This window comes from Nicotiana tomentosiformis, chromosome 11 (assembly GCF_000390325.3).
Source record: "Nicotiana tomentosiformis chromosome 11, ASM39032v3, whole genome shotgun sequence".
In the NCBI taxonomy this organism is placed as follows: Eukaryota; Viridiplantae; Streptophyta; class Magnoliopsida; order Solanales; family Solanaceae; genus Nicotiana; species Nicotiana tomentosiformis.
In genome coordinates, this window is record NC_090822.1 from 127483049 (window position 1) to 127506544 (window position 23496).

A 23496-nucleotide genomic window follows, 5' to 3' on the forward strand; every position below is an offset into this window, starting at 1 on the left:
TCATATTTTACCTTTCAGCTTTATCTAGAGGCAATTGTAATAGGTACTCAGAGTATTCAAGTTAGAATTAACTTGAAGTTGTCGCAGCAGTTAGATGCTGGTTGCCACAACGGGATTAGAGTTAATCCTAGGTTTACAAAAGTGTTTTGTAAATACAGTTTTTGGCTCAGTGATTTAGTGGAGAGTTTGAAAAAATCCTACTGGGAAGTAGGTCGTGATTTTTTCACCTTTTGAGCCAGTTATTTTTCACGTAAAAACCTCTGTGTTCTTTATTTTCTGTACTTATTATTCCGCAACAGTAGTAGTTAGAACACATAGAAGAACCAGGTCCTTCTATAATCTGTGCACGCGAAAAATTGGACACCACACAAATCACCCTCCTCTTGTGTGGTATTGACGTATAAAACATCAATGGGGAAAATTACAGTGGAGGAATATTGACCGTCAAAATGTTATGATCTAACAAAAATTTTCAGGAGTAGTAAGTTCATTGAATTGGTTAAAAGATAGCATCTTCTTCAACTAATAGAATGGATTTCAATTCCATCTCCTGTTGAGGCAAAAGATATGACCATGTTGATTCCATAGTGGTTGGGGGTAGTGTTTGTTGAAGATGCCTTAATACATTAATCATGCGATTTGCAGTTTCTTTGGTAGCAAGATCCTTTTCAGAACATAGAACCTACAGAAGAAGTAACAGTTAATTACCAAATGTTTACATATACATAAAAGGCTACATTCAACAATATAATGAGACAGTCATATCCACATATCAATCAACTATCTATACAAAATTAAAAGCAAAGGGGAAAGAAACATGAGGATGTTATTTAACTTTAGATCCTGGAACAGTGTTATTGCTACATAATTGGACTTGTTTTTACTCTACTTTAATAAATTAGCTCTTACCTTATGTTTTGTCAGATATTGTCAGCTAGATAACTGTTAGTTGAATTGATACTTTGAAAACAGGGAACAAACATAAATACAGACAAATGTAATTCTTCAAATCTCACAAGTTTTTAATACTTTGCTTACAAATAATAAGTAAAAGAATCACAGTTGCAAAATCTCTATATCTATCAAAAATGAACAACTCAATCTAGCATCTAATAGTTTGATTTCAAACTGACCTCTGCAAAAACTGAAACAACTTTTGTAAGGTATTGATAGTTGGGACCTAGAAGTTCTCTGTCTGACCTGCAAGTGAGAAAATTGGTTAACATTAGAAGACTAAAAAGGCGTTAATACATGAGAAACATATTAGAGTTTAAAAACTTCATGTTAATGTTTAATTTGCTTACTGAAAACACAGTAACAACTACCAGCAAGATGCTTTTGTCAAGTTGGATCGCGGCATCAGAGAAGTCAATTATCATCTGTATTAAATGGTTTCACCCACCTATTGAAATTTTTCTTATACCAGAGCATATCAAAACTATTGCGGCTGCACTATCTTTAACTTGAACTAGTTACTACACTATTAATATGCTACTTCAAACATTTTGTCTGGCAAACAAACAAGTTTATCTGGGGAAGACGTTTCTACTCATATGTTGCCATTTGTAATGTTCTCATTTTTGGTTATACAACAAGGTAAAGAAGTTTGATAAATCATATTGATGCAGGAATACTATAAAGTAATGAAAAACAACCACAAAAAGCAATTGACCAATATTGCTGAGGTAACAAAACCAAGACTTGAAATAGTAAAGTAAGAGTAAATGAGGATAAAACTAGACCAAAAGAATCCAGTACCTTTCGACCACTGAACATAACTGTTCGTGAACAAGTTTGGCTTCAACCAAATCAGCTTTTATAGGCAGGCAATTCAACCAAGCTGGAATAACCTACCAAATGAGTTGGAATATTATGTTTTACCAAATTTAATGGATGAGCACATTCACAATGAAACAAAACCTTATCCAAAGGTATTAACAAACAACACACACCGTCGTACTAATCACATGAAGTATATTTGCCGTCAATTTTCTTAACATTTGAAAGTGTCTACAGTTCCTTTTCTACTGACTGAAACACCTTCAACTATAGTTTAATTAAATAGGTTGGAAGGACAAAAAATTTGAGAAATCTGTATACGAATGTATCATCTGAGAAAGGAGAAAGAATCTAAGAATACATGTATGCAAAAAAATACGTGATATCTTCCTTTTTCGCATGTGGTTACTAGTAGAAGGAATTAGTTGGGGGTATCTAAGAGTTAGGAGAACAACATAAAAACAAGAGAATAAAAGATAAGAATGCATAACCAAAAAAAAGGACATATACCTGGGCTGAGTCGATACTTTCACCATGAAACTGATATATCTTACCAAGTGTAGAGACAGCATTATCATATGCACTTTCATTTTCAGGTTCACGAGCATTGAGATGCGTAAGGACAACATAGATCCTTGAAAGAGCCTCTGGTTCAGGTCAAAAGATTAAGTAAACACAACAAACATATCACTTCTTATTCCCTTCTCCATGATGAAAAGGATCTCGATATCACATTCAACAATATCATACCTCCAACAAAAGGTTTGAAAAAAGACGGACCATATTCCGCCCAAAGGCCAAGTCCATACAGAGCAGTCTGAACAAAACATCAATGAAAGCACTAAGCACAAATAGCAAATGGTTGACTGAACTTTTGCAACCAGTAAGATGTACAAACCTGTCTAACATTTGGGTCTTCGTCATTGCTTGCTTCCAAAACTAAAGGAAGACATACATCATAGTACCTAATTTTCACATGACGCAATTGTCAATTTTGGGAACCCATTTAAGAAAAACCCAATACAAATATATAGACCTACTTTAGAGCTGCTTCAGGGCACTCCTCCACAAGAGAATCAAAGATGAGAATAGATATACGTCTCTCGTTAGTTGTATTATCCTTGGCCTTCAAAAAGCAAGAAAAATTGAATGTGGGAAGCAATAAGATATAAACAACGAAGAGTGTTAAGATGGTATTGGTTATAACTTACCCACATAGGTAATAAATATGGCGACAACTCGTCAAGGAAAGGCAAGAAAGAAGTCTTGAAAGCTTTGATCAATGTGCGTAATATTTCACCTACCTAATAAAAAAGATAGTATGATTTGAGAATTATGGTAGATTCAAAGTGAGATGCTTGTAGAAAGACAACATTGTGTGCTTAATGTCTGAAGTCTATTCTTATATAAAACATACATAGCTGAGAACTTCTTCTTCTTGTTTTCTTTCCGCACTCAATAATTCAGCTTCCTCAGCATCAAAGTCTTCTGTTTTCTCTCTCTCTCTCAGTTCATTTTTTCTGCTTGAACTTTCTGTAATGACATGCTTTATCTCATTGACGATGCTACGAACCTGACTTTCAGTGACAAGTGGTCCACATATCTGGAAACATGTACTGCAAAAGGATCATTATAACAGAAATACTTCTTTTGCTATTTTAACTTGCACTCTGCCACTGTTGTTGTCCCTTGCTTTGACACTACTAAGAAAACATTGAAAATAATTTGCATAAGTTGACTTAACAGGGATTTGCTGAAAGAAGGTTTTTCTATGGAGTCCATCTAGTACAAATTTAATAATCTTTCTGTCAGACTCACTAGTCTTACCTAGTCATGTCAAGAGAACTTTTGTGATTACGCTATCTGTCGTAAATTTGATTTAAACACCACTTTAATAGGCAACAGTTAGATCATACTGGAATATAAAAAGTTAAAACAGAAATATACCACCATCATAGGAAAAGACTGCTAACTTGGATCAACAATAAAGAAACCGTGTTAAACATTACCAACCTGCAGGCAATTATCCAATTCATACAACATGATTGCACATATTTCTGTCATAGGCTCCTGCGTGAGATAGCATATTAAGTGTCACTTTCTCTTTATCCAAATCGATCAAACTTAAAAACTTTACCTCATGCAAAGCCTCTACCAAAGCCAGTACTATATAGTCTGACAACTTTGTGAAATATGACTCACTTCCACCTTGAGCAATCCCTTTCTCAACAGCTAGCTTAGCAGAACTCAACAGGAGTGACATGGCTTAGACAGCAAAAATTAGAAAATTGCTTCAGCAACAGGAAAATTTACATGAAAACAAAAAAACCATATGAAATCACGAGAATTCTCACCATTAACAGCATATATCCTGACATCATTGCGGGTATAGAATATCAGAAGCGGAACAAAAATTGAGACAGCCTGCTTCATGCACCATTGATGTCACTTGTTTAATTTGACTTCACTCAACAGCACATGAGAAAAAGAAAAACATGCAGGTGATCATTCATGTCAACCTGAGAAATCCATGGGTAGAAGTCTTCCTTTAATATTTCAGCACAAAGGCATAGCATAGCACAGCCTCTAGCTTTCACCTGTAGAACATCTCGTTTCTTGAGTTTCTCTATACTGCAAAATGCGAAGCTTAAGTAAATTCCTAGGTACTCCAAAATAACCACCTCTACCAGAAGTCTTACTACTTGATAAATCCAAAGAAAGAACCAAATATTAATCATATTCAGAAGAAGTGATTATTTAATTAACCGTTGTTGGGTAAGGCAGAAACAGGTGCATTGGAAGAATTTGAAATTAGGATTTGGCAATCCAACTCAGACTTTGAGTCAGCAGCATGTGCAGAACATAGTGAGTAGAGGCTTGATGATGGATTACTTATCATGAAACCCTTTCTCTCTACTGTGCTACTCCGTAGTTCAAGCTTTTGGCCGGCATCCTTACTAGTTTCATCAGTTAATGCAGAATCATATGCCAATAGTATACACCGAGAGATTCCATCTTGTATACTACCGGTTAGCTAATCCAATACCTAGTGGTTAGCATCATGACTGTGAGAATACGGCTCTGATATTATTTGAAAGAATCTGAGCATCCAACTTAAAACCTTAAGCAATAGGTGGAACGGAGTCCCAGATCTTTATAAGACCCTTTGGATGCCCGTTTATACACGACGTAGTTCATCTATATAACTCAACCAAAAGAAAGAAACCTAAACGAACTTGGAAAAAGTCAAACCTCAACGATAAAAACTTACCTATTATCATCTAATTCATTAGTTCCATAGTCCGACTGCGTAGAGATGATCATAGCAGGTTCAAGTTGAGCACATTGAACAAAAAAGGGCATGACTGCACTCATATAAGGAAGAAAATCCTGTCCAAGGCAATGACAAATTCCAGTATATGCCTGCAATGAAATAAAGAAAATAAAGAGAGGCCAATCAAAAAAAGAATTTTAATATTAAAATAAAGTGATTTAACACATACTATTAGCAAGTAAACAATAAGAGGACCGTCCCCTATCGCTTGTAATCCTTGTAATGACATAAGCACTTCCATAACCTTTAATGACAACAACAGAAAGGAAATTAATAAAAAGTAAGCTCTATGTTGAGAAATGACCAAAGGAAAATAAGCTCACACCAGCGCATGCCAAGACAAAGACAAGAAAAAGAATATTCCAGGACAGGCAGAAAGGTATCCCTGACATTATTTAGTTGTACATAATTACTGAAAGATGTAATAACTCAAATAAGAGTAATCTATACTGCGGTTTGACTACAGTAAAGCCATCTGACAAAGCATAACAAATAAAACAACAACGAACCAATCCCGACCAATAGCATCAATATACGTGTTCATTATCCCATGAGTAGGGCATCCCGTGTTCACGCAGGGTCTGAGGAAGGGGCGCACCCCAAGGGGTGTGATATACAGCCTACCCTAATACAAGCATTAGTGGCTGCTTTCATAGCTCGAATCCATGACCTATAGCTAGGTCACACGGAGACAAGATGGAACCAAAGAAGATGTGCAGTATCCTATTAGTATGGCGTCAATATACGTGTTCAATCAATGGCATTAATATACATGTTCAATCAATGGAATCAATATACGTGTTCAATCAATGGCATCAATATACGTGTTCACTACTGGGGCATAATTGGTAGAAGACCTGCTTTTCGTCTCCCCTAAATTTCTCTTTGCCAACAGCCATCGCAATAGAGCCTATGCACTCTACTGCAGGTCGAAGAATGGGATTAGATTTCAGATCTGTGTTCCTCAGGACAGTTTTCAAGTGTGACATAACAGTGTCATAGTAGGTTCCGAAGTGCTCCTGTTGACGTATAAAATATTAATCTTCATGATTCATAATATCAGTAGAAATATAACTGAGTCAAAAAGAAATGCACCAGTCAATACCTTAACAGAATGAGATATACTAGCTAATGCAGTTAATGCTTGTTGTTGGACTATTGGTTTGTCATTCTGCGTTTCAAGAAACAAAAAGCCGAAAAAGACATCATTAGTCTCTTGCACTTGTCAGCAGTGAAGTACCTACAATTTGGTGCCTCTATATTCGCGCACCTGTAGAAGTACAAGCAGTTTGCTAACTATTCCATCTAGGTAAGATATAGAAGTTTCTGGCTTGCCGAGCACACAGAAGAAGCAGAGAGCTCTAGTGGAAGATGCCTATAGAAATGCCAAAAGAAAGTAAAAAGACCAAATTAGTTGGCATCAGCAACTGAATGGAGGAGTAACGTCGCATCTATTAAATCTTTAGCCTTCTGATTTTTTTCCAAACTTTATTTGAAGGGTAAACTTTAGATTCATCCCCTGACATTCAGTCACAATTACTTCCTCTATGATCTCATATATTACAATCATTCAATGTTCTTGTAAGTCAGCAAGAGAGCTCTTATTGCAACCAAAACAATGTCAAAATAAAATTTTCCAGAAACACACTGTTGAAGCCAACAAGTAAGATAAAACTTTAATACTAATTGTGCAAAATTCCAGAAGGGATGTTACACAATACATCCTTAATTTGCCTCATGTAGCAGAAAACCACAAGTTACTGAGGAACAATTGGGAACAAGCGTTTTGACTAAGCAAATGAAGCCTATATAGCCAAGCGACTTCTCAAAGTATGTCAAATATTACATAAAGAAATCAAAGCAGAATAAGATGAGTGGCCCGATAAAGAGCCAACTCCGACAGCTGTAGGATTCATAGTCAAGTATTCTCTCTGTGGACAAAAAACCAAATTTTTAATTGTATGGTATATGCAACCCCCTTGTAAGGGTGCAGTTAGGAAAAAGACTTTTGCTGGTTGTTTCATGTATCAATGATAATCTAATCTATTTTTAGTTTGACATTGTTCTTTGGAAATACTTGCAACATCCTTAAATTGTACATAACACATAGGACAGACCTGCACTTGTGGATGAAAATCATCCATAGCTGCAGTTAATGCAGGGATTATTTGGTTATGATATCGTTCTTGCATATCTGGACAGAAGTCAATCAACAATGAGGAAATTGCCCTACAAGCAGCCCATCTGACTCGAGGATGAGGATCTTCGAAACAATTAAGAACCATATCAACCACTTGCTCCAGATTCTTAATCATCACCTGTAATAGAAAAGAAGCCATGATTCCAAGGTAATCGCCTAAGAGAAAACAAAGTCAAAGAGATGAATTTAAACGATAAACATAATGTAAAGTATTCAGGTAAATTAATAGGACGCGGGCAAATATCTTATAAAGTTAAGCAGTTTTCCAGCAAAAACCACAGCTTAAATGGTACGAGTTGAAATAATATCCGTTATAATCAAAGCATAGCCATTAAATACACAACTAAGATCATATATTGCTGTACCTTTGAGCAACCTTTAGCAATGAAATCAAGTGCAAAGATAGCTGCATGGCGCTTCTCCCACTCCGGGGCATCCAAGTAAGTGCATAGCTGCTCTATGGCAATATGAGCAATAGATTTACCTCCTAATGCACGAGAAAACCGATCTAAACACTCTTTACCAAAACTGAAGTTACGTGTTTCCCCTGTATCATCTTTCATGAACTGGACACTATGCCAAGCAGGGTCATCCTTAACATCTAGTAATAACTTCAATAACAATGCAAAACATCTGCTAATAAACAAGGGCAGCCTCTTCATCATACCTGGGGCCCTCTTTCTCGTCTCAACCAGAGTTATCAAAAATTCAACTGCCAAGTGCCTCGTCCCCTCTTTCAAACACTCGTCCTCTGCTATCTCGAACATGGTAGACACCACATCCATTAGCTGCCTCCTCAAGAACCTAGGCTCATCCTTCGCAAACTTCATGAAAAGTTTCAGCACGTCGTGTGCTGCGACCTCCTCATCACTATTGCTCAATGTATCAGTCAACCTCCTCAGTAGAGCTGGCAATAGCTCCTGAAACCGCTCCTTTTGATTTGAATTTAATACGCATTGAAATTGAATGAAGGTGATCGCAGCAGTCATGCCCGCAATCCTATAATCAAGATCGAGGGTATCATCATTTAGTGTATTAAGTAACCGTAAGTGCACATGTTTTACCCAAGGGACTACTGTATCGCCTAGGTCGTGAGCTAGTTGCCCTAATATAGAGTAAGCCGACTCTATTAACTTGTATGAAGATGAATCAAGGCATTGGTACAAGAATGGCAATAGTTCAGGCCAGTTGTTACGTGGGAGAAGTGAAGCTGCTAGACCCGAAACAGTGTCGCCGAGGTGTTTGAGGATGGATTCTGATTCTTCAATTGAGATACGCTTAAGGAGAATAGCTTTGATGGTGGATTGAGTTGAAACACTTAGATTCCACCAAGTTGTCAAGTCATTATCATCAGTGAGTAACTTCCTTAGGAAAACAGCACACTTTTCACGGAAATCGATGTCAGAAGAGTAGATAAAGATTGAAAGCTTAATAGCAAGGGAGTCAGGATCCTTGGTGCTCCACATGTATTCAGAAATAAATGTTTCGAATGGAACATCCATTACTGTATTTTGAGAGAGAGGAGGAGGAGTATGGAGTTGTTAGAATGCGGTTTATCCGACATTAAATCAAATGAATATATAGAAAAGATGTTTCCCACCCAATACCATATGAAAAGGTGAAAGTGCCTCTTCCGCTTGACAGATTATTTTATAAAATTTATAACATACTAATACTAATGATTATTCCCGTATGTATGATCAAAATTAGACTTTTCAAAACTGCCCCAATCATATTGATTTTTTTTCGGTATCGGTACGTTTCGGTTAATTTTCGGTATTCTTTTAAATGTCATATAACCATACCAATTTTTTGGTTATTCTCTTGTATATAACCAAAATTACACTTTTCAAAACCGTCTCAATCATGTCAATTTCTCTTCGGTAGCGGTACGGTTCGATTAATTTTCGGTATTTTTTTAAATGCCATGTAAAAGTCACTAATAAAAGTGGAATGCAATAATATACGTAGTTTTAAATCATATGAAAGGAAATATATTCAATACACTATAGTTTGCTATTCATAATCGCTACAATACCTTGTATCTTGCTAGTGAATATACTGGAAATAATTTAGTTTCAATATGAATAGCATAATAGATTTGGGAATTAGGATTTTGAGTTTAATTACTTGTTGGCTTGTAACTGTTTTCATAATTTCAAAGCCCAAGAAAAAATTTAATGCTTTATTACTTTTAAACTTAACATATAAATATATTTTTCACATGTAAGTTCATTCGGTACGGTTCAGTATATTTTCATTAAAAACATACACTAATTATCGGCACTGCTATAGATTTATATAAAAATTTACGATTTTATTAAAAGAATCCTAAAAATCGATTCGGTACGATACGGTTCGATCGGTTTTTAAATATTCATTTACACCTCCGCTTTTCACCTTCCAGATCATACATACTAAGGTCAACTCTCCTTGTTTTTCAAAAATTATTAAGGCACTTAAGCAAGGCAACATGGTGAACACCATTTCCATTGGTAGGAGGTAATGAAATGGGCTTAGTTAGTCAACTGATCCTTTCGGATACACGAAAAGGAAAGGACAAAAAGGCCAAATCAAAATGAAGAAATAACTCAGGAAAACAAGACTTCTAGGATTAGGGCAACAAGTTTGCTAATTTTATTTCTTGATTTATTCAAAAACGTATGGTGCCTAAATCAATGGGCTCAAACTAGTCAACTTTGCTAAACATAACTGAACCACCACCGCCAGCTAATAAAATGCAATGAACAAGAATGTCAATGATCTAATGTGGCATTGACATTTTTCCATGCAAGTTGTTTTATTTTATATCCTACAGTAGTTCTCATTTCCTTTAATTCAATTATTTGATCTTTAAGATCTATAAGATGTTTGAAAGGTCTTCTTGATTTAAATACATAAAAGAAAAAGAAAAAGTAGTAATTGCCCGGAGGTCTAGTTGAGAAGAAAAGCCAACATTAGTTGTGGGATGTGGAATTGGTCGCATTGAAATGGGAAATAAAAGATGATGAGTTTTTATAACTCGAAGCTCTTAAATATAAGTCCCTCAAAAATTACAAGATGGAATAATGTCATAAGTGATCGCTTGGCTTGCCTTTTAACGGATTTCAGCACAAAGCTGCTTGCATCTTCAACACTTTTAGCTATTTTGTTGTTTCCTCTTGTCGAACGGTTGGGGAAGGAAATTGTCAACATGTATAATAGCACATTTATTTACTCCCTTAACAAATTTTAAGTTTTTGCATACGACCTTTTTATCTACATTTTACTATTTGTAAGTCATTCAAAGACAATGAAAGAAGGATTCTCCTAAACCAGAGTGAGCTCCTAACATGACTCAATGAAAGGATAATTTCCTCCTACATTATGCTGTTTTATTCCTACTTGTGGCCACCACATTTTTGTTTTTGTTTCTTCTCTTCTTTCATCCGTTGTCCAGCGAGGGTCTATCGGAAATAGCTAAGGCTGCGTACATCTTATCCCCAGACCCCACTTGTGAAAATTTACTGAGTTTATTGTGTTGTTGTAGTACTACATTATGTTGTTTTACAATAGAGGGGTGCAAAACGGATATAGAAACAAATGGCAGCAAAAATATCAGAAATAAAGAAACAAAAACTGTAATCAATGTAATTTAAGAAACAATAAAAGAAAATGACTAGACCCTAACTTTGGCAAACACCTTTCTCCATAAGAGAATGATATTTGTGAGAGAATCAAGCATCAAAATGATTGATTCCCACAAGTTCACAGGACTTTAGGTTTCATTGTACTGGTGACAAGTTAGCATCTTCCTTAAGTGATAGAATGGATTCCAACTCCATCTCCTGCTGAGGTAATAGCAATGAACATGCTGATGCCCAGGTGGCTGCTGGTAATGTTTTCTGAAAATTCCTCAAAAGATTAATCATGCGTTTTGCAGTTTCTTCTGTAACAAGATCCTCTCCATCACATAGGACCTAGGAAGAATCTACTTTCAATCACGGATGGCTACATATATATAGAGGTTACTTTGATAAAAATTTCATAAGGTTTTAATACTTTGCTTACAAATAATAAGTAAAAGAATCACAGTTGCAAAATCTTTATATCTATCAAAAATGAACAGCTCAATCTAGCATCTAATAGTTTGATTTCAAACTGACCTCTGCAAAAACTGAAACAACTTTTGTAAGGTATTGATAGTTGGGACCTAGAAGTTCTCTGTCTGACCTGCAAGTGAGAAAATGGGTTAACATCAGAAGACTAAAAAGGCGTTAATACATGAGACACATATTAGAGTTTAAAAACTTCATGTTAATGTTTAATTTGCTTACTGAAAACACAGTAACAACTACCAGCAAGATGCTTTTGTCAAGTTGGATCGCGGCATCAGAGAAGCCAATTATCACCTGTATTAAATGATTTCACCCACCTATTGAAATTTTTGTTATACCAGAGTATATCAAAACTATTGCAGCTGCACTATCCTTAACTTGAACTAGTTACTACACTATTAATATGCTACTTCAAACATTCTGTCTGGCAAACAAACAAGTTTATCTGGGGAAGACGTTTCTACTCATATGTTGCCATTTGTAATGTTCTCATTTTTGGTTATACAACAAGGTAAAGAAGTTTGATAAATCATATTGATGCAGGAATACTATAAAGTAATGAAAAACAACCACAAAAAGCAATTGTCCAATATTGCTGAGGTAACAAAACCAAGACTTGAAATAGTAAAGTAAGAGTAAATGAGGATAAAACTAGACCAAAAGAATCCAGTACCTTTCGACCATTGAACATAACTGTTCGTGAACAAGTTTGGCTTCAACCAAGGCAGCTTTTATAGGCAAGCAATTCAACCAAGCTGGAATAACCTACCAAATGAGTTGGAATAAAATTTGTGGGAAATTACATTGGAGGAGCATCATTTCGTCTACACAGACCAGAATATTATGTTTTACCAAAATTTAATGGATTAGCACATTCATAATGAAACAAAACCTTATCAAAAGGTATTAACAAACAACACACTAATCACATGAAGCAAATATTTGCAGTTAATTTCCTTAACATATGAAAGTCTCTAACGTTCCTTTTCAACTGACTGAAACACCTTCAACTATAGTTTAATTAAATAAGTTGGAAGGACAAAAAATTTGAGAAATCTGTATAAAATGTATCATCTGAAAAAGGAGAAAGAATCTCAGAATACATGTATGCAAAAAAATACGTGATATCTTCCTTTTTCGCATGTGATTTCTAGTAGAAGGATTTAGTTGGGGGTATCTAAGAGTTAGGAGAACAACATAAAAACAAGAGAATAAAAGATAAGAATGCATAACCAAAAAAAAGGACATATACCTGGGCTGAGTCGATACTTTCACCATGAAACTGATATATCTTACCAAGGGTAGAGACAGCATTATCATATGCACTTTCATTTTCAGGTTCACGAGCATTTAGATGCGTAAGGACTACATAGATCCTTGAAAGAGCCTCTGGTTCAGGTCAAAAGATTAAGTAAACACAACAAACATATCACTTCTTATTCCCTTCTCCATGATGAAAAGGATCTCGATATCACATTCAACAATATCATACCTCCAACAAAAGGTTTGAAAAAAGACGAACCATATTCCGCCCAAAGGCCAAGTCCATAAAGTGCAGTCTGAACAAAACATCAATGAAAGCACTAAGCACAAATAGCAAATGGTTGACTGAAAACTTTTGCAACCACTAAGATGTACAAACCTGTCTAACATTTGGGTCTTCGTCATTGCTTGCTTCCAAAACTAAAGGAAGACATGCATCGTAGTACCTAATTTTCACATGACACAATTGTCAATTTTGGTAACCCATTTAAGAAAAAACAATACAAATATATAGACCTACTTTATCAGACTGCATTTTGTTGATATCTTTTTGGTGTAAACAGGATTGGATAGATGATAGTGAAACCCTGCTAGAATTCATAGTCTTTTGTATAGACACCAGTGGCGGACGCACGTGGTGGCAAGCGGGTTCAACTGAACCCGCTTCATCAAAAAATAATATTGTGTATACGTATAAATTAGGATTAAAGCTACATAAATTTTGTATAAATATTTTAGTTGAACCCACTTGACAACTACTATTTTACGACTAAAGTTATGTACTTCTAAGATTGAACCCGCTTGCACAAAATCCTGGATCCGCCACTGAGAGACACACAAGGTTTTCTTTTTCTTTTTTTTGTTATTTTCTGGGATGTAACCACAGCACTCTCTTAGTGCTGATTTTTTTATATCTATAATACCTTACCATTTCAAAATATATATATATATATATATATAGACCTACTTTAGAGCTGCTTCAGGGCACTCCTCCACAAGAGCATCAAAGATGAGAATAGATATACATCTCTCGTTAGTTGTATTCTCCTTGGCCTTCAAAAAGCAAGAAAAATTGAATGTGGGAAGCAATAAAATATAAACAACCAAGAGTCTTAAGATGATATTGGTTATAACTTACCCATATAGGTAATAAATATGGTGACAACTCGTCAAGGAAAGGCAAGAAAGAAGCCTTGAAAGTTTTGATCAATGTGCGCAATATTTTACCAACCTAATAAAAAAGATAGTATGATTCGAGAATTATGGTAGAGTCAAAGTGAGATGCTGTAGAAAGACAACATCGTGTGCTTAACGTCTGAAGTCTATTCTTATATAGAACATACATAGCTGAGAACTTTTTCTTCTTGTTTTCTTTCCGCACTCAATAATTCAGCTTCCTCAGCATCAAAGTCTTCTGTTTTATCTCTCTCTGTCAGTTCATTTTTTCTGCTTGAACTTTCTGTAATGACATGCTTTATCTCATTGACGATGCTACGAACCTGACTTTCAGTGAGAAGTGGTTCACATATCTGAAAACATGTAATACAAAAGGATCATTATAACAGAAATACTTCTTTTGCCGTTTTTACTTGCATTCTGTCACTGTTATTGTCTCTTGCTTTTGACACTACTAAGAAAATATTGAAAATAATTTTCATAAGTTGACTTAACAGGGATGTGCTGAAATAAGGTTTTTCTATGGAGTCCATCTAATACAAATTTAATAATCTTTCTGCCAGACTCACTAGTCTTACCTAGTCATATCACGAGAACTTTTGTCATTACGCTATCTGCCGTAAATTTGATTCAAACACCACTTTAAGCAATTTATTATGGTTTAACCGTAGGTATTAATTCTGCATGTGTTCACAGACATAACAAGAATCTATACAAGAGTTGTACTAAGCTTTCTTTTACCTTTAGTAGAATATAGTAACTTATATGAGTTTGGACGAGAGTCTTGTTTAGATATTTAGTCATATATCGACATAACCATAAAAATTGGAGTTATTTATTGTGTGGGAATGTATAGGCAACAGTTAGATCATATTGGAATATAAAAAACTAAAACAGAAATATACCACCATCATAGGAAAAAACTTGCTTACCTGAAGGCAATTATTCAATTCATACAACATGATTCCACAAATTTCTGTTATAGGCTCCTGCATGAGATAGCATATTAAGTGTCACTTTCTCTTTATCCAAATCGACCAAACTTAAAAAATTTACCAACCGAAAAAAAAGGAAAAGAAACAACATATACTGATGTTAAGACAACCTTATGCAAAGCCTCTACCAAAGCTAGTACTATATAGTCTGACAACTTTGTGAAATATGACTCACTTCCACCTTGAGCAATCCCTTTCTCAACAGCCAGCTTAGCAGAACTCAACAGGGAGGGACATGGATTAGACAGCAAAAATTAGAAAATTGCATCAGCAACAGGAAAATTTACATGAAAACAAAGAAACCATATGAAATCACGAGAATTCTCACCATTAACCGCATATATCCTGAAATCATTGCGGGCATAGAATATCAGAAACGGAACAAAAATTGAGACAGCCTGTTTCATGCACCATTGATGTCACTTGTTTAATTTGACTTCACTCAACAGCACGAGAAAAAGAAAAACATGCAGATGATCATTCATGTCAACCTGAGGAATCCATGGGTAGAAGTCTTCCTTTAATATTTCAGCACAAAGGCATAGCATAGCACAGCCTCTAGCTTTCACCTGTAGAACATCTTGTTTCTTGACTTTATCTATACTGCAAGATGCGAAGCTTAAGTAAGATCCTAGATACTCCATAATAACCACCTCTCCCAGAAGTCTTACTACTTGATAAATCCAAAGAAAGAACCAAATATTAATCATATTCAGAAGAAGTGATTATTTAATTAATCGTTGTTGGGTAAGGCAGAAACAGGTGCATCGGGAGAATTTGAAATTAGGATTTGGCAATCCAACTCAGACTTTGAGTCAGCAGCATGTGTAGAACATAGTGAGTAGAGGCTTGATGATGGATTACTTATCATATATAAAATCCTTTCTCTCTAGAGTGCTACTCCGTAGTTCAAGCTTTTGGACGACATCCTTACTAGTTTCATCACATCAGTTAATGCAGAATCATATGCAAATAGTATACACCGAGAGATTCCATCTTGTATACTACCGGTTAGCTAATTCAATACCTATTGGTTAGCATCATGTTTATCACTAATGTAGATACACGACTGTGAGAATACGACTCTGATATTATTTGATAGAATTTGAGCATCCAGCTTAAAACCTTAAGCAATAGGTGGAACGGAGTCCCAGATCTTTATAAGACCCTTTGGATGCCCGTTTATACACGACGTAGTTCATCTATATAACTCAACCAAAAGAAAAGAAACCTAAATGAACTTGGAAAAAGTCAAACCTCAATGATAAAAGCTTACCTATTATCATCTAATTCATTAGTTCCACAGTCCGACTATGTAGAGATGGTCATAGCAGGTTCAAGTTGAGCACATTGAATAAAAAAGGGCATGACTGCACTCATATAAGGAAGAAAATCCTGTCCAAGGCAATGACAAATTCTAGTATATGCCTGCAATGAAATAAAGAAAATAAAGAAAGGCCAATCCAAAAAGAAACTTTGATATTAAAATAAAGTGATTAACACATACTGTTAGCAAGTAAATAATAAGAGGACCATCCCCTCTCGCTTGTAATCCTTGTAATGACATAAGCACTTCCATAGCCTTTAATGACAACAACAGAAAGGAAATAAATAAAAAGTAAGCTCTATGTTGAGAAATGACCAAAGGAAAATAAGCTCACACCAGCGCATGCCAAGACAAGAAAAAGAATTCCAGGAGAGGCAGAAAGGTATCCCTGACATTATTTAGTTGCACATAATTGCTGAAAGATGTAATAACTCAAACAAGAATAATCTATGCTATGGTTTGACTACAGTAAAGCCATATGACAAAGCATAACAAATAAAACAAGAACGAAGCAATCCCGACCAATAGCATCAATATTAAGTGTTCAGTATCCCATGAGTAGGGCAGCCGGGTGCACAAGGCATCCCGCATTCACGCAGGGTCCGCAAAAGAGCCGCACCCCAAGGAGTGTGATATAGGAAGTCTATCCTAATGTAAGCATTAGTGGATGCTTTCACGGCTTGAACCCGCGACCTATAGGTCACACGGAGACAAGATGGAACCAAAAAAGATGTGTTCAGTATCCCATTAGTATGGCGTCATTATACATGCTCAATCAATGGCATCAATATACGTGTTCAATCAATGGAATCAATATAAGTGTTCAATCAATGGCATCAATATACGTGTTCAATCAATGGAATCAATATACGTGTTCAATACTGGGGCATAATTTGTAGAAGACCTGCTTTTCGTCGCCCCTAAATTTCTCTTTGCCAACAGCCATCGCAACAGAGCTTATGCACTCTATTGCCGGTCGAAGAATGAGATTAGATTTCAGATCTGTGTCTCTCAGGACAGTTTTCAAGTGTGACATAACAGTGTCATAGTAGGTTCCGAAGTGCTCCTGTTGACGTATAAAATATTAATCTTCATGATTCATGATATCAGTAGAAATACAACTGAGTCAAAAAGAAATGCACCAGTTAATACCTTAACAGAATGAGATATACTAGCTAATGCAGCTAATGCTTGTTGTTGGACTATTGGTTTGTCATTCTGTATTTCAAGCAATAAAAAGCCGAAAAAGACATCATTAGTCTCTTGCACTTGTCAGCAGTGAAGTACTTACAATTTGGTGCCTTTATATTCTCGCACCTTTAGAAGTACAAGCAGTTTGCTAACTATTCCATCTAGGTAAGATATTGAAGTTTCTGGCTTGCTGGGCACATAGAAGAAGCAGAGAGCTCTAGTGGAAGATGCCTATAGAAATGCCAAAAGAAAGTAAAAAGACCAAATTAGTTGGCATCAGCAACTGAATGGAGGAGTAACGTCGCATCTATCAAATCTTTAGCCTTATGATAATTTTCCAAACTATATTTGAAGGGTAAACTTTAGATTCATCCCCTGACATTCAGTCATAATTACTTCCTCTATGATCTCATATAATACAATCATTCAATGTTCTTGTAAAGTCAGCAAGAGAGCTCTTATTGCAACCAAAATAATGTCAAAATAAAATTTTCCAGAAACACATTGTTGATGCCGATAGATAAAACTTTAATACTAATTGTGCAAAATTCCAGAAGGGATGTTACACAATACATCCTTAATTTGCCTCAGGTAGAACAAAACCACAAGTTACTGAGGAACAATTGGGAACAAGCGTTATGACTAAGCAAATGAAGCCATATCTAGCCAAGCGACTTCTCAGAGTATGATTACATAAAGAAATCAAACAAATGCAATAAGATGAGTGGCCTGATAAAGAAACTACACAAGTATTCTCTCCGTGGACAAAAAACCAAACTTTTAAAATTGAAGGCATATTAAACCTAGGCAAGGTTAAAGATTTTAATTGTATGGTATATGCAACCACCTTGTAAAGGTGCAGTTAGGAAAAAGACTTTAGCAGGTTGTTTCATGTATCAATGATAATCTAATCTATTTTTAGTTTGACATTGTTCTTTGTGAAAACTTGCAGCATCCGTAAATTGTACATAACACATAGGACAGACCTGCACTTGTGGATGAAAATCATCCATAGCTGCAGTTAACGCAGGGTATATTAGGTTATGATATTGTTCTTGCAAATCTGGACAGAAGTCGATCAACAATAGGGAAATTGCCCTACAAGCAGCCCATCTGACTCGAGGATGAGGATCTTCGAAACAATTAAGAACCATATCAACCACTTGCTCCAGATTCTTAATCATCACCTGTAATAGCAAAGAAGCCATGATTCCAAGGTAATCGCCTAAGAGAAAACAAAATCTATAAGATGACTTTAAACAAAAACATAATGTAAAGTATTCTGGTAAATTAATAGGACGAGGGCAAACTATCTTATAAGTTTAAGAAGTTTTCCAGCAAAAACCACAGCTTAAACGCTATGAGTTGAAATAATATCTGTTATAATCAAACTATAGCCATTATAAATACAGAACTAAGATATGTATTGTTGTACCTTTAAGCAACCTTTAGCAATGAAAGCAAGTGCAAAGATAGTTGCATGGCGCTTCTCCCACTCTAGGGCATCCAAGTAAGTGCATAGCTGCTCTATGGCAATATGAGCAATAAATTTACCTCCTAATGCACGAGAAAACCGATCTAAACACTCTTTACCAAATCTGAAGTTACTTGTTTCCCCTGTATCATCTTTCATGATCTCGACACTATGCCAAGCAGGGTCATCCTTAACATCTAGTAATAACTTCAATAACAATGCAAAACATCTGCTAGTAAACAAGGGCAGCCTCTTCATCATACCTGGGGCCCTCTTTCTCGTCTCAACCAGAGTTAACAAAAATTCAGTTGCCAAGTGCCTCGTCGCCTCTTTCAAACTCTCATCCTCTGCTATCTCAAACATGGTAGACACCACATCCATTAGCTGCCTCCTCAAGAACCTAGGCTCATACTTCGCAAACTTCATGAAAAGTTTCAGCACGTCGTGTGCTGCAACCTCCTCATCACTGTTGCTCAATGTTTCAGTCAACCTCCTCAATAGAGCTGGCAATAGCTCCTGAAACCGCTCCTTTTGATTTGAATTTGATACGCATTGAAATTGAATGAAGGTGATCGCAGCAATCATGCCCGCAATCCTATAATCAAGATCGAGGGTATCATCATTTAGTGTATTAAGTAACCGTGAGTGCACATGTTTTACCCAAGGGACTACTGTGTCGCCTAGGTCGTTAGCTAGTTGGCCAAATATAGAGGAAGCTGACTCTATTAACTTGTATGAAGATGAATCAAGGCATTGGTACAAGAATGGCAATAGTTCAGGCCAGTTGTTACGTGGGAGAAGTGAAGCTGCTAGACCCGAAACAGTGTCACCGAGGTGTTTGAGGATGGATTCTGATTCTTCAATAGATATACGCTTAAGTAGAAGAGCTTTGATGGTGGATTGAGTTGAAACACTTAGATTCCACCAAGTAGACAAGTCATCATCATCAGTGAGCAACTTCCTTAGGAAAACAGCACAATTTTCACGAAAATCAATGTCAGAAGAGTAGATAAAGATAGAAAGCTTAATAGCTAGGGAGTCAGGATCCTTGGTACTCCACATGTATTCAGAAATAAATGTTTCGAATGGAACATCCATTACAGAATTTTGAGAGAGAGGAGTATGGAGTTGTTAGAATGTGGTTTACCTGACATTAAATCAAATGAATATATAGAAAAGATGTTTCCCACCAATACCATATGAAAAGGTGAAAAGTATAGGCACTGGAGCCTATAATTTTCAAAAAGGAGGACTCCTTCGAGATTATACAGACTAAGGTCAACTCTCCTTGTTTTTCAAAAATTATTAAGGCACTTAAGCAAGGCGACATGGTCTACACCATTTCCATTGGTAGGAGGTAATGAAATGGGCTTAGTTAGTCAACTGATCCTTTCGGATACACGAAAAGGAAAGGACAAATAGACCAAATCAAAATGAAGAAATTACTCAGGAAAACAAGACCTCTAGGATTTTTTTTTTTTTTTTTTTGATGACCGAGAAATCCGTCCGGGGCCGATCCTTTGGACCAACCGCAGCCTTCGAAACTCGGTGGATAATGGGCCCGCCCCTCTACCCTTCTCCACTTAAATACCAGGCTTTGCTTTGCATGGTGTGGGGGCTTGAACCTGTGACCTAAGACACAAATCCACCACCCTTTGCCACTTGAGCTAGGCCCTGGGGGCAAGACCTCTAGGATTTTTGGCGCAACAAGTTTGATAATTTAATTTCTTGATTTATTTAAAAACATATGGTGCCTAAATTATTGGGTTCAAACGAGTCAACTTATCTAAACATTAATGAACCACCAGCAGTAGCTAATAAAATGCAATGAACAAGAATGTCAATGATCTAATGTGGCATTGACATTTTTCCATGCAAGTTGTTTTATTTTATATTCTCCAGTAGCTCACATTTCCTTTTATTCAATTATTTGATCTTTAAGATCTATAATACGTTTGAAAGGTCTTTTGGATTTAAATCTGACATAAAAGAAAAAGAAAAAGTAGTTGCCCGGAGGTCTAGTTGAGAAGGAAAGTCAACATTAGTTGTGGAATGTGGAATTGGTCTCATTTCAGTTGGGGGAAATGGGACATAAAAGATGATGAGTTTTTATAACTCGAAGCTCTTAAATATAAGTCCCTCAAAAATTACAAGATGGAATAATGTCATAAGTGATCGCTTGGCCTGCCTTTTAACGGATTTCAGCACAAAGCTGCTTGCATCTTCAACACTTTTAGCTATTTTGTTGTTTCCTCTTGTCAAACGGGTGAGAAAGGAAATTGTCAACATGTAAATAGCACATTTATTTACTCCCTTAACACATTTTAAGTTTTTGCATACGACCTTTTTATCTATATTTTACTATTTGTAAGCCATTCAAAAACAATGAAAGAAGGATTCTCCTGAACCAGAGGGAGCTTGTTATTCTAACAGGACTCAATGAAAGGATAATTTCCTCCTACATTATGCTGTTTTATAATAGAGGGGTGCAAAACGGATATAGAAACAAATGGCAGAAAAAATATCAGAAATAAAGAAACAAAAATTGTAATCAGTGTAATTTAAGAAACAACAATAAAAGAAAATGACTAGACCCGAACTTTGGCAAAAACCATGCTCCATAAGACCGATCTCCCCAAGAGAATGATATTTATAAGAAAATCGAGCATCAAAATGATTGATTCGCACAAGTTCACAGGACTTTAGGTTTCACTGCACTGATGACAAGTTAGCATCTTCTTTAGGTGATAGAATGGATTCCAGTTCCATCTCCTGCTGAGGCAATAGCAATCAACATGCTGATGCCCAGGTGGCTGCTGGTAATGTTTTCTGAAAATGCCTCAAAAGATTAATCATGCGTTTTGCAGTTTATTCTGTAACAAGATCCTGTCCATCACAAAGGACCTAGGAAGAATCAACTATCAATCACGGATGGCTACATATATAGAGAGGTTACTTTGATAAAAATGCCAAAAATATCACGAGTATAATGTTGGTAGATCAATAAAATATCTTAATGGCATTTGAGACAAAGGAAAAGAACACAAAAGACAATGTTAAGTGAAGCACCCAAACAGATCTATGTGGTTGTTCCAAATTCCACTCTAGCACAGCTCAACTTCGAATAGGAAAACAAAGGCAAAAGGAAATGGTATTTACTAGTTCTAGCTCCAAACTAAAAGGCAGTCCGGTGCACTAAGCTTCTGCTATGGGCGGGTCCGGGAAAGGCCGGACCACACAGGTCTATCGTCTATAAAAACTGAAACAACATTCTTAGAGGGATCATTTGGAACAAGTTCCCAAGTGTAGTTATTCAGTAAAGCATCAAATTTATTTTTCATTGCTGCTCTCCACTCCGGATGTTTTTGGGCATGTTTGAAAGTGTGGGGTACGAGTGTAGGTTCCAAGTGAGCGAAGTAGTCAAAAATCTTTTTTGGTTTTTGAATGTTATTCTGTGAGCGAGTAACTATGCGTTTGGGAGAGGAAGGATTGTGCGGCAGGGGTGGTTCTGCTTGGTGCTCAACGGGAGGAACAATGGTGGTAGGTGGGGGGGGGGGGGTCATCGAATTGGTTGATTTTGGGTTCGATGGATTTGGTTGATGTATGAGGTAAATTTATAGAGAGTTTAGAGGTCGGGGCAGAAGATGATTGCGACGGGGATGGACTCGAATAGCGGGAATTGTCAGGAGGAGATAGAGTAGGAAGAGATAGAGACATACCTGATACAGGAGTTTCCCAAATCTGCTGGTAACAACGACGGGAATCTCGGGTGGAGGTGATGGATTTGTATTTGGAGTTTCATTAGGAGATGAAGGATGTTGGGGGAGGGATTCTGCAGTGGGTTCAATATCAGTGATTTTATTTTGTGTGGGATTTATAATGGGTTGGGGTAATTATGAAAATAGTAAAAATTGCACAGAATGCCATATTTGGTCGCCCATTTAATTTATACCCATTTTTTAAAAGAATTTTAATTTATATTCACTTTTTAAACAATTTCGTATCTTTTTCTCATCCTCTTTCATTTTCTGAATGTTGAAGCTTCACATATTGTTATGCGTTCTTACCTGATGATTCATATATATATATCTACTTGTCTCATTATGTTCAGTTTGGTCTTATTCACAATAATTTAACCTCTTACATATTTTAGCTTTACATGCACATTGATTTTTGGTTCTAATTTATCTGTAGTAACTTAATTTCATGTCGAAAATATTTTTCATTCTTTAATCTTTGAAATGAACAGCATCAATTGATGTTAATCATGATCTATTAAATTCATTGTTGTTTAGTACTATTTTATTTGTGTACAATATGTTCTTTTATTGAATTCTTTTTTTGAAAGATTATCTTTCTCATTTCCTTGCGCAAACTTAGAACTTAAGCTCTAAGAATGCTAAAGATCAACAAATATAAATAAAAACTCCAACTCCTAGAATACTGAAGTTCAGCAAATACAAAACAAACTTCAGCCCTAGAATGTTGAAATTCAGCAATTACAAAATAAATTTTAGTTCCTAGAATGCTGAAGTTCAGCAATTACAAAACAAACTCCAACTCCTAGAATGTTGAAGTTTAGCAATTACAAAATAAAAACTTTAGCCAAAACATGTTGTAGTTTTATTGAGCTGAAGTTTGTCATTGCACTATGAACTGA

General features: G+C 36.0%; 2 protein-coding genes across 16 annotated transcripts; both read right to left on the reverse strand.

Annotated features, from left to right (window-relative positions):
• Positions 1 to 356: 356 nt before the first annotated feature.
• Positions 357 to 22704, reverse strand: LOC104090397 (uncharacterized). 8 transcript variants are annotated; one of them, XM_070188546.1, is made up of 22 exons: positions 22556 to 22691; positions 21525 to 21740; positions 18798 to 19431; positions 18349 to 18549; positions 17489 to 17593; positions 17324 to 17389; positions 5971 to 6132; positions 5283 to 5357; positions 5051 to 5202; positions 4299 to 4410; positions 4134 to 4203; positions 3917 to 4044; positions 3793 to 3849; positions 3197 to 3382; positions 2991 to 3083; positions 2820 to 2905; positions 2678 to 2744; positions 2530 to 2596; positions 2290 to 2426; positions 1759 to 1850; positions 1134 to 1200; positions 357 to 682 (listed from the first exon to the last, which is right to left on the reverse strand). In XM_070188546.1, exons 3-22 carry the CDS (start codon positions 19419 to 19421, stop codon positions 500 to 502), a joined length of 2730 nt encoding a protein of 909 aa, XP_070044647.1. In that variant the 5' UTR covers positions 19422 to 19431; positions 21525 to 21740; positions 22556 to 22691; the 3' UTR covers positions 357 to 499. The 8 variants fall into 8 exon arrangements, with proteins under 8 accessions (XP_070044647.1, XP_070044646.1, XP_070044645.1 ...); XM_070188545.1 differs by having other exon boundaries at positions 21437 to 21740; XM_070188544.1 differs by having other exon boundaries at positions 21431 to 21740.
• Positions 10807 to 16147, reverse strand: LOC104118790 (uncharacterized). Of its 8 annotated transcripts, none has more exons than XR_011412220.1 (15): positions 16121 to 16147; positions 15336 to 15447; positions 15173 to 15242; positions 14955 to 15053; positions 14782 to 14838; positions 14017 to 14202; positions 13812 to 13904; positions 13641 to 13726; positions 13053 to 13119; positions 12903 to 12969; positions 12663 to 12799; positions 12084 to 12175; positions 11651 to 11727; positions 11459 to 11525; positions 11076 to 11197 (listed from the first exon to the last, which is right to left on the reverse strand). XR_011412220.1 is itself a non-coding variant. In XM_070188548.1 (14 exons), exons 3-14 carry the CDS (start codon positions 15206 to 15208, stop codon positions 11078 to 11080), a joined length of 1107 nt encoding a protein of 368 aa, XP_070044649.1. In that variant the 5' UTR covers positions 15209 to 15242; positions 15336 to 15447; positions 16121 to 16147; the 3' UTR covers positions 10807 to 11077. The 8 variants fall into 8 exon arrangements, 4 of the variants coding, with proteins under 4 accessions (XP_070044649.1, XP_070044648.1, XP_070044650.1 ...); XR_011412219.1 differs by having other exon boundaries at positions 11630 to 11727; XM_070188548.1 differs by lacking the exon at positions 11651 to 11727 and having other exon boundaries at positions 10807 to 11197.
• Positions 22705 to 23496: the final 792 nt, after the last annotated feature.

Coding starts and splice junctions, on each gene's coding strand:
- LOC104090397 (XM_070188540.1), bottom strand. CDS start 19,934: ATGGATGTTCCATTCGAAACATTTATTTCTGAATACATGTGGAGTACC. Junction 5,203..5,282: donor TTATTGTTTACTTGCTAATA/GTATGTGTTAAA, acceptor ATTTCATTGCAG/GCATATACTGGAATTTGTCA. Junction 2,427..2,529: donor TTTCAAACCTTTTGTTGGAG/GTATGATATTGT, acceptor GACCTGAACCAG/AGGCTCTTTCAAGGATCTAT.
- LOC104118790 (XM_070188547.1), bottom strand. CDS start 15,208: ATGCCCGCAATGATTTCAGGATATATGCGGTTAATG. Junction 13,120..13,640: donor TGCCCTGAAGCAGCTCTAAA/GTAGGTCTATAT, acceptor TGTGAAAATTAG/GTACTACGATGCATGTCTTC. Junction 11,273..11,458: donor TTGTTTCAGTTTTTGCAGAG/GTCAGTTTGAAA, acceptor GATTCTTCCTAG/GTCCTATGTGATGGAGAGGA.